This window comes from Babylonia areolata, chromosome 23 (assembly GCF_041734735.1).
Source record: "Babylonia areolata isolate BAREFJ2019XMU chromosome 23, ASM4173473v1, whole genome shotgun sequence".
Classification (NCBI taxonomy): Eukaryota; Metazoa; Mollusca; class Gastropoda; order Neogastropoda; family Buccinidae; genus Babylonia; species Babylonia areolata.
In genome coordinates this window covers 52,492,483-52,508,637 of record NC_134898.1, presented here as the reverse complement: position 1 = coordinate 52,508,637, position 16,155 = coordinate 52,492,483, and the positions used below count along the sequence as shown (strand labels likewise).

Genomic DNA, 16,155 nt, shown 5'->3' with positions numbered 1-16,155 from the left:
GATTGGATAAAAGAGCCTGCCTCTTCGATTAGGGATGCGTTGTATGCAATGTTTTCTTTGAGGGTGACCTGGTCACTTTGGGGGATGTAGATGTTTTTGTGGGACGTCGAACAAATCTGTTAGATGAACGACGTCTGTACGCTCTCTTGATGCTGTTGTCGGTCAGGTCAGCTTGGGTTTCATGGTTTGGGTTGGTTGTTGAAGCAAATTCTAATAAGTCTGAGAATGGTAAACTGGTCAGTTGTTCAAGACTCTCCGGTATGGTTTCCATTCTGTTCTTGCTGTCCATGATTTCTGTCACCACCGGGAGAATCTGATTTATTAACGAGACACCAAAAGTGGGACAAACTGGTCCTTGTGTAAGTATAGTCCCTGTCTCATCATCCTTTGTTCTGACATATAACGTGAAGACCGTCACTTGTCTGCCATGCACTGAAACCCTAACAACAGTTTTAGCTATACTAGGATCCTGAACATTGGTTTCATCTGTGTGAATGGTGTAGTCATTGAAGTTAACAACAGTTTTAGCTATACTAGGATCCTGAACATTGGTTTCATCTGTATGAATGGTGTAGTCATTGAAGTTAACAACAGTTTTAGCTATACTAGGATCCTGGACATTGGTTTCATCTGTATGAATGGTGTAGTCATTGAAGTCTCTAGTTTCTACAAGAACCGACACATCTGGAGGCAATTGTGAATTAGTGGCAGAGTCGGAAAATTAAGCACTGGCGCCATGTATGCAGCTCTTGTCTGATGCAGTGGAGTTTTTTTTTTTTTGTTTTTGTTTTTTTAGAGGGTCAGCAGTGTTTTGTAGGATTGGGCGGGGAAACATGGATACAGTAGTTCCAGCAGGGCTGGAGCCTACGGGAGGCGTGTCACCCATAACCGTTGATCACATTGTTATTATGCAGTTAAAAGGAGAAAAAAACACAAAAAAGAAGAAAAAACACATATAAATGAATTAAGCGATAAGCACAAGACCGGAACACTACATGCTGTCGGTCACACTGTGTGCGGCAGCCACCTTTGCCAGTTTATCCCCTCACAGCAGGCTGATGGCTATCTTCAGGAAGTGCTGGCAGGACTGCTTACTGCTGTGTTCCACAAGTCACACATAGCTGAGCCATTTCAGACCAGAGTAGCTATTTAGTCCAGTGGGTGATCAACACCCTTCCTGACCTAGATTCCACCTTCACGCTCGCTGTTTCCTGCCCTCCAAACGAAGTGCAATGTAGGGGAGGCTAACGAGAAAGCCTCCTTATGCAGCAGTTTACTCCCTTTTGGAGGAGACTGGAAATGTGTGTGCCACACTTTTGTACACATACGTCTCATTCATTTGATGTTGTACATGCTAATGATCACACACACACACACACACACACACACACACACACACACACACACACACACACACACACACACACACACACACACACACACAATTGCAGTCTTGCATGCATAAACAGATGATCAGGGAATGTTTTAATTTATCTACTTTACGTTTCTGTTCTGTGAAAGTTTTATGTATGTTTGTCTTTTTTAAAATTTGATTTGATTTTTTTTTTAAATGTTGTTTTAAGTGCTCTTTGTAGAATGTTTAATGCTGCGATACGTAGCCTAGGAATGTGTGTGGGGGGAAGGTCGAGGGTACAGGGTAAGTTGGGAGATGGTGTCAGTGTGGTGTGTGTGTGTGTGTGTGTGTGTGTGTGTGTGTGTGTGTGTGTGTGTCGGGGCTCGTGTGCGTTTATGTGTATTTGGGCCCGTGCACTTTTGTTTGTGCTTTCATATCTGTGAAACTGCATGTTTTTTTTGCATATCTGTTATGTGTGTGTGTGTGTGTGTGTGTGTGTGTGTGTGTGGCGGGGGCGGGGTTAGAGGTGGGGCGGACAGGGGGGTGTCTGTATGTTTGACATTTAATTGTTTATTAATTATCGTTATCGTTATTGTTGTTTGTTGTTGGTTTTTTTGTTTGTTTGTTTGTTTGTTTTAAAAAATCTTTTCTTCTTCTTCTTCTTTTCTTTCTTTATAATTCTTTTTTAAAATTGTTTTCTTATTTTATTTTTATGTTTATTTTTATGTGTTTTTTTTTTCTCAAGGCCTGACTAAGCGCGTTGGGTTACGCTGCTGGTCAGGCATCTGCTTAGCAGATGTGGTGTAGCGTATATGGATTTGTCCGAACGTAGTGACGCCTCCTTCAGCTACTGATACTGATACCAGTTTCTTATGTTTTTGTGTGTGCGTGGGTATGATATTTCTATGAATCTGTGAATTGTGTTGGATGTGGATTTTCTTCCACTCAACTAAGTGTGTGTGTGTGTGTGTGTGTGTGTGTGTGTGTGTGACAGTCACACACACACACACACATTATGCGCACGCATGCACGCACACATGCACCCATGTGGACGCCCTACTCAGTATGCATACACAGACCACTGAGAAAGCGATGGAAGTCAGTAGAGAGAGAGGAGAATAGAGGGGGGGACCTGAGGGGCGTGGCAGCGGGGACTCTGCGCGCGCGCGCGCGCGCGTGTGTGTGTGTGTGTGTTCGTTTCGGTTATTCATATCCGCAAGGTGTGTATCCGTCATTTGTGCAGCCTTGTCAGACCTCAATAGTTTAGGCCCACTTCCAACTGCCTGAGTGTTTTTGCCCCATGCTGCTACCCAGCACCAACTGCCTTAGTGTTTTTGCCCCATGCTACTACCCAACAACCTAAGCCTCCACTCACATACTGAGCTTTCTGAGACAAGACTTTCTTTTGGTTGTAGCAGACCCAGCAAAGCCAAAGCCGATTTCATCTGACAAATCAACGCACGTGCAAACAAACTGATCAACACACAATCACATACAGGCAGGCAGACTGATAGGTAGACAGGAGGGATTCGAACTTTAGCTTGCAGTACACTTGGCAGGCAGGCGGATGTACCGAGGTGCACTGACCGTTACGTCAAAGTATTTTCCGGGTTTAGCTATTATTTCTCTTGTGTTTATCATTTTCATCATGTGCCCTGTAAGTGATTAATATACTGCCTGTAACTGATGCACCATCGATTCACTGGTCTGTTTTAGTGTCTGTCCCGTGACCCAGTAATTAAATCTATTACCCCCACCCCCATACTTCCCCCCAAAAAAACTTGAGCATCTTCGTCAGCCTTCCATCACCCAATCTACCAGCACTTAAACGGACATTCATGGAATTAACAACAGAGGCACACGTTCTTCACGCTGTGTGAAGTTCTCGCGAGACGCGCTAGAAATGGTGCGTTCAAATTATCCACCCAGCGGCGGTGTAGTTCTCGCCTTCTTCACAGCAACTTTGCCGGGACGAGTTGAGGATAAAATCTACTTGCCGTCTCACATTCATTTCTTTGTGCATGAACTGTTGACGGGCGCAATAGCCGAGTGGTTTAAGCGTTGGACCCTCAATCTGAGGGTCCCGGGTTCGAATCACGGTAATGGCGCCTAGTGGGTAAAGGGTGGAGATTTTTCCGATCTCCCAGGTCAACATACGTGCAGACCTGCTAGTGCCTAAACCCCCTTCGTGTGTATACGCACGCAGAAGATCAAATACGCACGTTAAAGATCCTGTAATCTATGCCAGTGTTCGGTGGGTTATGGGTACACGAAAATACCCAGCATGCATGAACCACGACAGAGTCGTCGGCAAGTGGATGCTGGTCGTGTAACGGAAAGAAGAAAGAACCCATCGCCCTCGGCGTTCGCTCTGACACCACTGGCACGCGAGTCTGCTCGCAAATGGAAAGCTTTTCTTAGGCCACATGTCTTTTTTTATCCGTACGCAGTGGATGAAAAATCACCCACACTCATGGTTATTGCCCAGTAATTCTCATCACTGTCTCTCTAATGCTACTTCCACAAAATTTTATCACTTTGTCAATAAAGCATTCTGTCAGTTACGTATCCACAATTTGCCCGTTTCTTAACTTAGACAAAGAAGTAAGTAAACAATAAACGCTCCAGTACATCATGTAAACACCCATACTCACAAAGAATCCATACAAACTGTGTACTGTTTATCTTGGATGTGTGGGCACCCATGCTATTTTTATAGACTCTTGTGAGTATGCAAAGCGTTATAGAAGTCACCTCACTAACCGCAGCTGGTGTTTGGATGGGACAAGACAGGTGGTGTTTGGATGGGACAGAGACACAGGTGGTGTTTGGATGGGACAGAGACACAGGTGGTGTTTGGATGGGACAGAGACACAGGTGGTGTTTGGATGGGACAGAGACACAGGTGGTGTTTGGATGGGACAAGACAGGTGGTGTTTGGATGGGACAGAGACAGGTGGTGTTTGGATGGGACAAGACAGGTGGTGTTTGGATGGGACAGAGACAGGTGGTGTTTGGATGGGACAGAGACACAGGTGGTGTTTGGATGGGACAGAGACATATGTGGTGTTTGGATGGGACAAGACAGGTGGTGTTTGGATGGGACAGAGACATATGTGGTGTTTGGATGGGACAGAGACATATGTGGTGTTTGGATGGGACAAGACAGGTGGTGTTTGGATGGGACAGAGACAGGTGGTGTTTGGATGGGACAAGACACAGGTGGTGTTTGGATGGGACAAGACACAGGTGGTGTTTGGATGGGACAAGACAGGTGATGTTTGGATGGGACAAGACACAGGTGGTGTTTGGATGGGACAAGACAGGTGGTGTTTGGATGGGACAGAGACAGGTGGTGTTTGGATGGGACAAGACAGGTGGTGTTTGGATGGGACAGAGACACAGGTGGTGTTTGGATGGGACAAGACAGGTGGTGTTTGGATGGGACAAGACAGGTGATGTTTGGATGGGACAAGACACAGGTGGTGTTTGGATGGGACAAGACAGGTGGTGTTTGGATGGGACAAGACAGGTGGTGTTTGGATGGGACAAGACAGGTGGTGTTTGGATGGGACAGAGACACAGGTGGTGTTTGGATGGGACAAGACAGGTGGTGTTTGGATGGGACAGAGACATATGTGGTGTTTGGATGGGACAAGACAGTTGGTGTTTGGATGGGACAGAGACAGGTGGTGTTTGGATGGGACAAGACAGGTGGTGTTTGGATGGGACAGAGACAGGTGGTGTTTGGATGGGACAGAGACACAGGTGGTGTTTGGATGGGACAAGACAGGTGGTGTTTGGATGGGACAAGACAGGTGGTGTTTGGATGGGACAGAGACATATGTGGTGTTTGGATGGGACAGAGACATATGTGGTGTTTGGATGGGACAAGACAGGTGGTGTTTGGATGGGACAGAGACAGGTGGTGTTTGGATGGGACAAGACACAGGTGGTGTTTGGATGGGACAAGACACAGGTGGTGTTTGGATGGGACAAGACAGGTGGTGTTTGGATGGGACAAGACACAGGTGGTGTTTGGATGGGACAAGACAGGTGGTGTTTGGATGGGACAGAGACAGGTGGTGTTTGGATGGGACAAGACAGGTGGTGTTTGGATGGGACAGAGACACAGGTGGTGTTTGGATGGGACAAGACAGGTGGTGTTTGGATGGGACAAGACAGGTGATGTTTGGAAGGGACAAGACACAGGTGGTGTTTGGATGGGACAAGACAGGTGGTGTTTGGATGGTGTTTGGATGGGACAAGACAGGTGGTGTTTGGATGGGACAGAGCTCAGTGGGTGTTGGATGGGACAGAGACCAGGTGGTGTTTGGAAGGGACAAGACACATGTGGTGTTTGGATGGGACAGAGACAGGTGGATGTTTGGAAGGGACAAGACACAGGTGGTGTTTGGAAGGGACAAGACAGGTGGTGTTTGGATGGGACAGAGACACATGTGGTGTTTGGATGGGACAAGACACAGGTGGTGTTTGGATGGGACAGAGACAGGTGATGTTTGGAAGGGACAAGACACAGGTGGTGTTTGGAAGGGACAAGACAGGTGGTGTTTGGATGGGACAGAGACACATGTGGTGTTTGGATGGGACAAGACACAGGTGGTGTTTGGATGGGACAGAGACAGGTGGTGTTTGGATGGGACAGAGACACAGGTGGTGTTTGGATGGGACAAGACACAGGTGGTGTTTGGATGGGACAAGACACAGGTGGTGTTTGGAAGGGACAGAGACACAAGAGACACAGGTGGTGGACGTGTGTGTGAGTTTAAGTGTTGAGACTCATGCTTTTTTGTGTGGTGTTGGACCTGCATGTTTGCTTGTAGCTTGTGTCTGTGAGACTGCAAATTATTGCATATGCTGTGCCTGTGTGTGTGTGTGTGTGTGCTTGTTTGTGAGTATGCTCTTTCATACTTGGGTCAGTGAATGTGTGATTGTGTACGATAGGGTTTCACTGGGTCAGTGAATGTGCATGTGTGAGTGTGTACGACAGGGTTTCACTGGGTCAGTGAATGTGCATGTGTGTGTGTACGATAGGGTTTCACTGGGTCAGTGAATGTGCATGTGTGAGTGTGTACGATAGGGTTTCACTGGGTCAGTGAATGTGCATGTGTGAGTGTGTACGATAGGGTTTCACTGGGTCAGTGAATGTGCATGTGTGTGTGTACGATAGGGTTTCACTGGGTCAGTGAATGTGCATATGTGAGTGTGTACGACAGGGTTTCACTGCGCATGGCCCATTTTCTTTCATGTCATGGTCTTCTACTTATCTTTCCTTGCACTGTATTTTCGTGTACTTACCTTTATTATCATTATCATCATTCATTTCTTCACTTATTTATCCTTTTTCCCCACAAGCCCTGAGTACGTTGAGTTATTCTGCTGTTCAGGCATCTGTTTAGCAGATGTGGTGAAGCATATATAATATGGATTTTTCCAAACACACTGTAGCCTCCTTGAGGTACTGAACTGAACTGAAATGGGAATGGAGGGGATGATGTATATGTTTATGTACATGTACATGTATGTGATGTGTGATGTGTAAAGATAGTTTGCAAAACCTGAAACCACGGGTTGGGGATGTTCAGATCGACCTTACAACACAGACATTTTTCACCTGGCTCCGATTTTTCACCTTCAAGTTCCCCCAAGCAATTGCAGTGTTTTGCATTTTGGAGAAAGGTCATATCTGAATCTAATCTGTTTATAAAGTTGAGGCAACTTTTTTTTCATATAATCTAGAGAGGTTAGTAGAATGTATATTTTACATTTGCCCTTAAAATTATTTTCAATTTGATTTTCTTTCCTTTTTTTACTGTCTTGCTATGGACTTTTTTTTTTTTTTAACTGCCTTATCAATGACATTTCAAGTCAGTTGGAGAATACAACTAAGTCTGCTAGTTTTTTATGTGTGTGTTTATTTCATGAACTGCTTGTTATGCGCTTTTCAAAAGTAGATGCTAAACAGGACAAGATTTTCTGCTTGTTATTTCTTTGTAATCAACTTTTGATCACAAGAACTGAGAGAGGAAGACCAAAAGACTGTGACTAAGTATAAATTTAAGATATCCATTAGTTGCGATTAACCTAACTCATGTGATCCAGACTGGGTCCCAGAAACTGAAGTCCAACAATGTTCTCTTACTTTGTCCCATTCTCTCTCTCTCTCTCCTGTGTTGATAGCCTTTTTTCTCAGATTTTGATAGTTGTGAAAGATATACCTCCTTCATTGGCCTCACTACTTTTGGTGATTTTTTTTTCTGGATTTAGTTTTATTTCACTTATTAGGGGTGTTGGAGGGCTGTGTGTGCACGTGCATACAGATGTGCACTGTATGTGTGTATGAGTGTTGAGTTTATGGAAGCATCACAGGTAATTGTGTGAGCACTCGTTAAGAAACTGATGTAAGTGCCTGGCCTTCCAAGATCTGTTGCAAGACTGGATTGCAGGTGTTGGCATTCAAATGGAAGAACCTTTGTGTCTGTGATGGCAGAATGTTGAGGAGGTGTATGAAGACGGAAGAATACAGCATTTCCAATGAGAAAAGCAATAGGCTGGGCCATTCAGATAGCAAATAGACATCAGAGTGAGGAGGGGAATGTGGTGATGGGAGGTAGAAGGAGGGTCGTACATGGTGGTTTAACAATGTTAACTGTTCATGACACCCCCCAAAAGGGAGTAGGTCTGCCCATATGGCGGGGGTACAAAATGCTCAGACACATTTTTAAAGCCTACTTGTGCATACCAGTGAACTTCGGAGTTGCAGCTCACAAATGAAGAACTATTCATGACTGGCATGAGGACTGACACATCTTTACTCATCCAACTGGAAATTACTTTCTTTCCAGCTTTGTCTCCTCCTGGTCAACACAACTATTCCCAGTGAGGGGGTTCAGAGAAAGAGGACACCATTAATTTGGTGTGAGACATGTTTGTGAGGTGTTGAATGCGTGTGTCCGGCAGTGGTGATAGTGTGTGATGTTGCAACCGTGGAGCAAACCAGTCACGTCTGTCAACCTGGTGAATGTTTAAAATGTACAAACACAAGATCATTGAAAAGCTATGCTCAACACAGAATGTCAATTCTCGCAAGTTTACTTCATGTACACATAAATACTGCAACAAAAACAAAACAAAAAGATCAGTTGACAACATAAAAACTGCTTCAGTGGAATCACGAATATATGTTCAAATGAATAAAACTGTAACTGGAGACATTTGCCATCTGCTTATCCAGAACTCCAGCAATTCACCTTAACAATTTTCATATGCAACATTTGTTTTCATAGGTTCATGCATGCAGTAGGCAGATCTGTGATTAGAGCAATGAGTTACCTTCTTTGATCCTCACCATGATTATGAATCAATGACAAATGAACAGAATAACCAACGGGAATCTCCAAAACATACCAAGAATCAAGAGTATTGTAAAAACATGATTACATGTCATCTATTCACATACCAGTTTGGTACACCATTCATATGCTGTAACTCATACGCTGCAGAAACACACAATAATTTTTGATAATCTGAAGAAAATGGAAAAGACGAAAAGACAAGAAGATGTACCTTCCTCTTTGAAATGCAATGGGTAGATTAAAACTACCCTCCATTAATCCAGGCTTTTTACAGTCAATGAGAAGAGGAGATGAAGATAAAATGGTCCGACCACAACTGCCATCTCTACCAATCCACACCCCACCCATCTTGTTTCTAGTTTTAGATTAGAAACCTCCCACACACAGAACGCTGACATGACCAGTCTATTTCTACTGTTCTACTCCTGTTCAACAGTCTGTCCAACACGTTCCATCCCTACACACTGATTACAACTGCATCTCCCTGTCCAACATGTTCCATCCCTACACACTGATTACTACTGCACCTCCCTGTCCAACATGTTCCATCCCTACACACTGATTACAACTGCATCTCCCTGTCCAACATGTTCCATCCCTACACACTGATTACTACTGCACCTCCCTGTCCAACATGTTCCATCCCTACACACTGATTACTACTGCACCTCCCTGTCCAACATGTTCCATCCCTACACACTGATTACAACTGCATCTCCCTGTCCAACATGTTCCATCCCTACACACTGATTACTACTGCATCTCCCTGTCCAACATGTTCCATCCCTACACACTGATTACTACTGCACCTCCCTGTCCAACATGTTCCATCCCTACACACTGATTACTACTGCACCTCCCTGTCCAACATGTTCCATCCCTACACACTGATTACAACTGCACCTCCATGTCCAACATGTTCCATCCCTACACACTGATTACAACTGCACCTCCCTGTCCAACATGTTCCATCCCTACACACTGATTACTACTGCACCTCCCTGTCCAACATGTTCCATCCCTACACACTGATTACTACTGCACCTCCCTGTCCAACAAGCCAACTGTTCAAACTAGGCTGATGATAAACACTGCTGCCAATTCAGTCTACCAAAACTCTCCCCACTGACCACTCCAAAATTCTCCATATCGAAAACAAAAGGAAGGCATAGTCAAGAACATCCAGGATTTTCAGCAGACAATACTTTGTTCAAACCTCATTGCAATTAGTGCAATGTCTGTAAACCTAAAGACTTAATGTCTGATAAGGTATGCCACCTTACTCAAAAGTGATAAAAGAATGCGCTTCCTTTGATCATCACAAACAATATCACCTTACTCAAAGTGGTAAAAGAATGCACTTCCTTTGATCGTCACAAACAACTAAAAAAACATATTTGCTGGAAATGTTTTACATGATTCGCCTGCATGTTACCTGATCCATGTGTCACCAGTCTTATTTGCACAAAACTTGGAATCATCTTTTAAACTTACAGATACCAACAAAACACTTAAGATTCTAAGATAATTAAAATATGTAAACAATCTTGCGTTATAGCACTATGCCAAGTCAGAGACGAAACCTGGCACGGGTTGTGGGAATAAGCATCATGTTATTGGCAGTATGGATAGGACTTTCAACTCTGATTACATCACTTGCCTAAATGTCTTGGATAACCTTCTCAACTGAAGAAATTATCTATCACCTTCATATCCATTTACTCAGAAGCATATAAAACAACACATTACTCCATTCCCTCACGACACCCCTGACAATGCTACTAGCATGCTCCCCATTCAATCAAACAAACTTGCACTGATATTTCTAAAGGACTCAGTTTATTCCAACTGTCACATGCCCACTCACCGCCTACCTAATTCAAGTGCACTCCACAAACATGTCCTCAGAAAATGCTGGCATGATGGTGAAATTCTACTCCAAGGCAGCACAACAATGAAGACTCAAAACAGTAGCTACAGCTAGCAAGTCTGAATATAAAATTGTTTAACAACCACCTTATAGTTAATTACAGGAGAAATGTTTACAGAAAAAATAAAAGCATGATTGATCACGTCTGTAGTATGTACACTGTCCAAATAATGAAAAGGATGAAGACAGAAGTGAGCAGAACGCACAGCCCGAGGACTGCTAGTCCAGAGTTCATGACAGGAATCCACTTCAAACATGGCATTGTTTCCAAACCATACTGGGGGATCATGTGCTATCGTAACTCACGCTCACAAGGTAAAATGTCACAATCACTTGTTACACCTCAACAATTTCTCAACAGTCTCCAGATTCATCCATCCAAAGAGCTGCCTAGCAGCCAGCTGGCATTCATCCTGATACACAGGAAAACAAGACAAGAAAAGACGACAAAAACAATGACAGAGAGGGGGGTGTGGGGGGGGGAGGTTCCTGCTGACAATGACATGAACTGTCAGAGGATTGTTCTGGCATGACACTGACAAGATCACAGTTTGTCTCTTGAGGATGAGGGAGACATCACAACTGAGTGAGTGAGTTCCTCCTGAAGTGGCCTTTCTGCAGACAGTGTCCAGGGAGCTGTCAGGCCCTGGCTACAGTCAACAGCACCTAAGGAGATCACATGGGTCAGTACCAAGCACTGTTCTCCCTTCTGCCTGCCATGCCGTCCTGTCCTCTCTGTCAGGTCAAGTCTATCCTTTCCATTGCGTATGGCAGTGTGTGCATGTGGAGGCTAAGTCCTGCCCTTCCTCTTTCCACTTCAGTGCCACTCCCACATTACCCCCCACCCTCCCCCCCTAAAACATCGCTCCCTCAAACACACTCTGCTTTCACACAGTCCTTGTTCCAGTCAGGCTATGATAAAATGACCCATTCCAACCCATGAGTTCCGATGCAGAGTTCCCGCGTTTCATGCACACAAAAACCAGAACGTTCTCTTTCCAAGATGCGTGTTGTCCGTCAGAGACAGGACAAGGATGTGTTGGTCACGTGGGGAGGGGGTTGAACTGTGAACACTCAAAGAGGACGTCAGAAATGATGTGGGTGACCCCACAGTCCAACCACTGGGACATGACCAGGGCGAGAAGCCGACTCTGGTGGTGCAGGAACAGCTTGCGGTTGTGGGGCAGGCGGGCCATGTGCAGCAGGGTGGAGGCAGCGCGCCGCAGCATGTCCAGGGACGTGCCCAGTGCCTCGGGGTTGCTCTGCACCCCAGCCCCGGACCCATGCTGGCCTGCCACTGCCATGGCCGACTGCTCGGCGGACTCGATGAACTCAATGAGCAGCGGGATGGACGGGTGCTGGAGGGCGATGGCGCGAGCGGCCACGGCGTCGCCCTGCACAAGGCGTGAGAGGAGGGCGATGGAGAACTCGCGGGGCACGGGCTGGGACCGCTCAGCCAGCAGGCGGATGAGGCGCTCCAGCAGCAAGAGGATGCGGGAGAAGGGTGGGGTGGCCAGCACCAGGTCAACATTCTCCTCGTGGATGCACAGCTTGCACAGGGCCTCCAGCACCAGGCGCTGCGGGGACAGCTGGGAGGCGGAGGAGGCCGAGGGCAGGGGGTCGCAGGCCGCCGAGGAGGGGCACACCATCCAGTGCAGCAGCCCGTCCAAGATGGGCAGGCACACCTCGTTGGCCATGTCGCGCATGTGCATGTGGGAGCAGATGTTGGCCAGGATCACCAGCGCATTCTCTCTCAGCGCCTCCAGGGTGTCCCACCACCACTCTGGGCAGGTGGCCCAGTCCTTGTCCCCCTCCTCCTCCTTGGCGCTCTCCACCTCCACCTTCCCCACCACCTCCTCCTCCACCTTCACTACATCCTGCTGGTCCAGGGGTGGGGCAGGTGGGGGCTTGGCACGGTGAGGGTGGCTATGGTGCAGCAGCAGCAGCTGACCCAGCAGCCACATCAGCCCGTGGTGTTTGGCCAGCAGGCCTTCGTTGCCCGGGATGCATGACAGACTGCGGAAGATGTTTGAGATGGCCACGCAGCGACTGCCCACGTCCTCCTGGTCAGACTGCACCGTGGTCAGCGGGGGCTCGTCGGGCCGGTACGCCTCCTCCTCCATCTCCTTGTCCTGCTCTTTGATCATCATGGCCACTATCTCTGCCGTCATTTCATCCTCCTCCTCCTTGGGGCTGGGACCTGCTGCTGCACCACTGGTGTCTGGCTCCACCTTTTCTGGGGCTTCCTTTCCCACAGACTTGTCTGGCACTCCGTCCTGACTGGGTGTCCTTGTCACTCCCGCCTCCTCTCCCTCACTGGTTAACTGGGGGGGTGCACACTTATCACTGCTCTCTTCCACATCACCAGCACTGCTTTTCACACCGTCTTCGGGGGAAACCTCACCTCCTTCTCTGGTACCAGATAACAAAGGAGGAGGAAGGGAATCGTGGGACTGGCAGTGATGTACACCTGAACCCTGCTCCTGTTTGATGTCCCCGAGAGAGGCGGCACTGTTGTGATGGAGCACTTGTTGACTGCACCCTTTGGAATGATCACACAGGTCACCAGCACTGGGCCGTGAAACACCCCCCTCTTTGCACTGCTTCTCTGAGGGAGCGTCCTGGCTGCATGGCCGCTTGGGTCCTTTCCCGCACATGGCACCGTCAGACACCACAGCTGCCTTGCGTTTCCTCCCCACCTCCCTCCTGCTAGTCCTGTTCTGATAGAACATGTCTGTCAGGAACTGCCCCGTCCGGCTGCTCTCAAAGCAAGGCACCACATGCCGCGTGATGTCCCCGCCCCCTTTCTGCCAGTGCCGACGGCCGCTGACAAAGCTGCAGTGCTTGTCCCACTTTTTGGGGTCCAGCACCGCACCATCCCCACACCCCTGGTCCCTCACCACCCCCCGCCCCTGACGCGACACCCAGGTGAAGTCCCCGCCGTACAATGACTTGTCCAGCTGGGCCTCGCTGCCCGCGTCAATCAGGCCGGCGGCTCCGCCCTCCTCTCCGTCAGGCCCCTCCTCCTCCCCAACAGGACTGCAGGGGGGCAGACTCCCCCCCTGTGCGTGCAGCTCCTGGCGGTTCAACTCGGGGAAGATGTGCAGCAGCGTGGCCCGGAACTGCTCACTGAGCACCTCCAGCAGACCCGGCAGACCCGACAGGTTGAAGTAGGTGACCGTGGCATCGTCAAACAGCATGATGTTGAGAGTGTCGATGGCCCACGTGCTCTCCGCAAGCAGTCCCGACTTGAGGGCCATCATCAGGCGCCAGGCCTCCACAGGACCTGTCCACACATTCACCACCTGCCTTACTGTCTGTTACATTGGACTGGTGAGGGCAGCTGCATTCATTGAGAAAAAAACAACAAAAAACCTACCACTGCAAGTGGACAAATCAACCACTGCAGTGTAAACTTATCAACCAAGAAAGTGTAATCTTGGGAAACATTAAGGAACCAGCCTTGTCTGTCTCAACAAAAGCTTTCCAGTGAGCTCTCTGAAGAAGCTGTTTTGTTGTGGGGAAATCACCCCATGATCCTAGTAGTTCTGTCAACCCATCCTGCTGGTTTGACACCAATCAAATTTCAAGTGGGTTACTGATAGGCTGCTTCAGTCTGATCCTATAAAATGATACATTATCTGCTGTTCAGTGTGACGTTCAGTCTGATCCTATAAAATGATACATTATCTGCTGTTCAGTGTGAGTTCAGTCTGATCCTATAAAATGATACATTATCTGCTGTTCAGTGTGACGTTCAGTCTGATCCTATAAAATGATACATTATCTGCTGTTCAGTGTGAATTCAGTCTGATCCTATAAAATGATACATTATCTGCTGTTCAGTGTGAATTCAGTCTGATCCTATAAAATGATACATTATCTGCTGTTCAGTGTGAATTCAGTCTGATCCTATAAAATGATACATTACCTGCTGTTCAGTGTGACGTTCAGTCTGATCCTATAAAATGATACATTACCTGCTGTTCAGTGTGACGTTCAGTCTGATCCTATAAAATGATACATTACCTGCTGTTCAGTGTGAGGTTCAGTCTGATCCTATAAAATGATACATTATCTGCTGTTCAGTGTGACGTTCAGTCTGATCCTATAAAATGATACATTACCTGCTGTTCAGTGTGACGTTCAGTCTGATCCTATAAAATGATACATTACCTGCTGTTCAGTGTGAATTCAGTCTTATCCTATAAAATGATACATTATCTGCTGTTCAGTGTGACGTTCAGTCTGATCCTATAAAATGATACATTACCTGCTGTTCAGTGTGACGTTCAGTCTGATCCTATAAAATGATACATTACCTGCTGTTCAGTGTGAATTCAGTCTGATCCTATAAAATGATACATTACCTGCTGTTCAGTGTGAGGTTCAGTCTGATCCTATAAAATGATACATTATCTGCTGTTCAGTGTGACGTTCAGTCTGATCCTATAAAATGATACATTACCTGCTGTTCAGTGTGAGGTTCAGTCTGATCCTATAAAATGATACATTACCTGCTGTTCAGTGTGAATTCAGTCTTATCCTATAAAATGATACATTACCTGCTGTTCAGTGTGACGTTCAGTCTTATCCTATAAAATGATACATTACCTGCTGTTCAGTGTGAGGTTCAGTCTGATCCTATAAAATGATACATTATCTGCTGTTCAGTGTGAATTCAGTCTGATCCTATAAAATGATACATTACCTGCTGTTCAGTGTGAGGTTCAGTCTGATCCTATAAAATGATACATTATCTGCTGTTCAGTGTGACGTTCAGTCTGATCCTATAAAATGATACATTACCTGCTGTTCAGTGTGAGGTTCAGTCTGATCCTATAAAATGATACATTACCTGCTGTTCAGTGTGACGTTCAGTCTGATCCTATAAAATGATACATTACCTGCTGTTCAGTGTGACGTTCAGTCTGATCCTATAAAATGATACATTACCTGCTGTTCAGTGTGAGGTTCAGTCTGATCCTATAAAATGATACATTATCTGCTGTTCAGTGTGAGGTTCAGTCTGATCCTATAAAATGATACATTATCTGCTGTTCAGTGTGAATTCAGTCTGATCCTATAAAATGATACATTACCTGCTGTTCAGTGTGAGGTTCAGTCTGATCCTATAAAATGATACATTACCTGCTGTTCAGTGTGACGTTCAGTCTGATCCTATAAAATGATACATTATCTGCTGTTCAGTGTGACGTTCAGTCTGATCCTATAAAATGATACATTATCTGCTGTTCAGTGTGAATTCAGTCTGATCCTATAAAATGATACATTACCTGCTGTTCAGTGTGAGGTTCAGTCTGATCCTATAAAATGATACATTACCTGCTGTTCAGTGTGACGTTCAGTCTGATCCTATAAAATGATACATTACCTGCTGTTCAGTGTGAGGTTCAGTCTGATCCTATAAAATGATACATTATCTGCTGTTCAGTGTGACGTTCAGTCTGATCCTATAAAATGATACATTATCT

The 16,155-nt window shown here is 46.2% G+C and overlaps 1 protein-coding gene across 10 annotated transcripts in view; it reads right to left on the bottom strand.

Moving 5' to 3' along the window:
- Positions 1–8,451: 8,451 nt before the first annotated feature.
- LOC143297726 (trithorax group protein osa-like) overlaps positions 8,452–16,155 on the bottom strand; it is a 70,683-nt gene continuing 62,979 nt past the window's right edge. For all 10 annotated transcript variants that reach the window (XM_076610147.1, XM_076610153.1, XM_076610148.1 and 7 more), the window contains one exon: positions 8,452–13,946. In XM_076610147.1, coding sequence (XP_076466262.1) covers positions 11,704–13,946 — 2,243 coding nt within the window. In that variant the 3' untranslated portion in view covers positions 8,452–11,703. The remainder of the gene's footprint in view (positions 13,947–16,155) is intronic.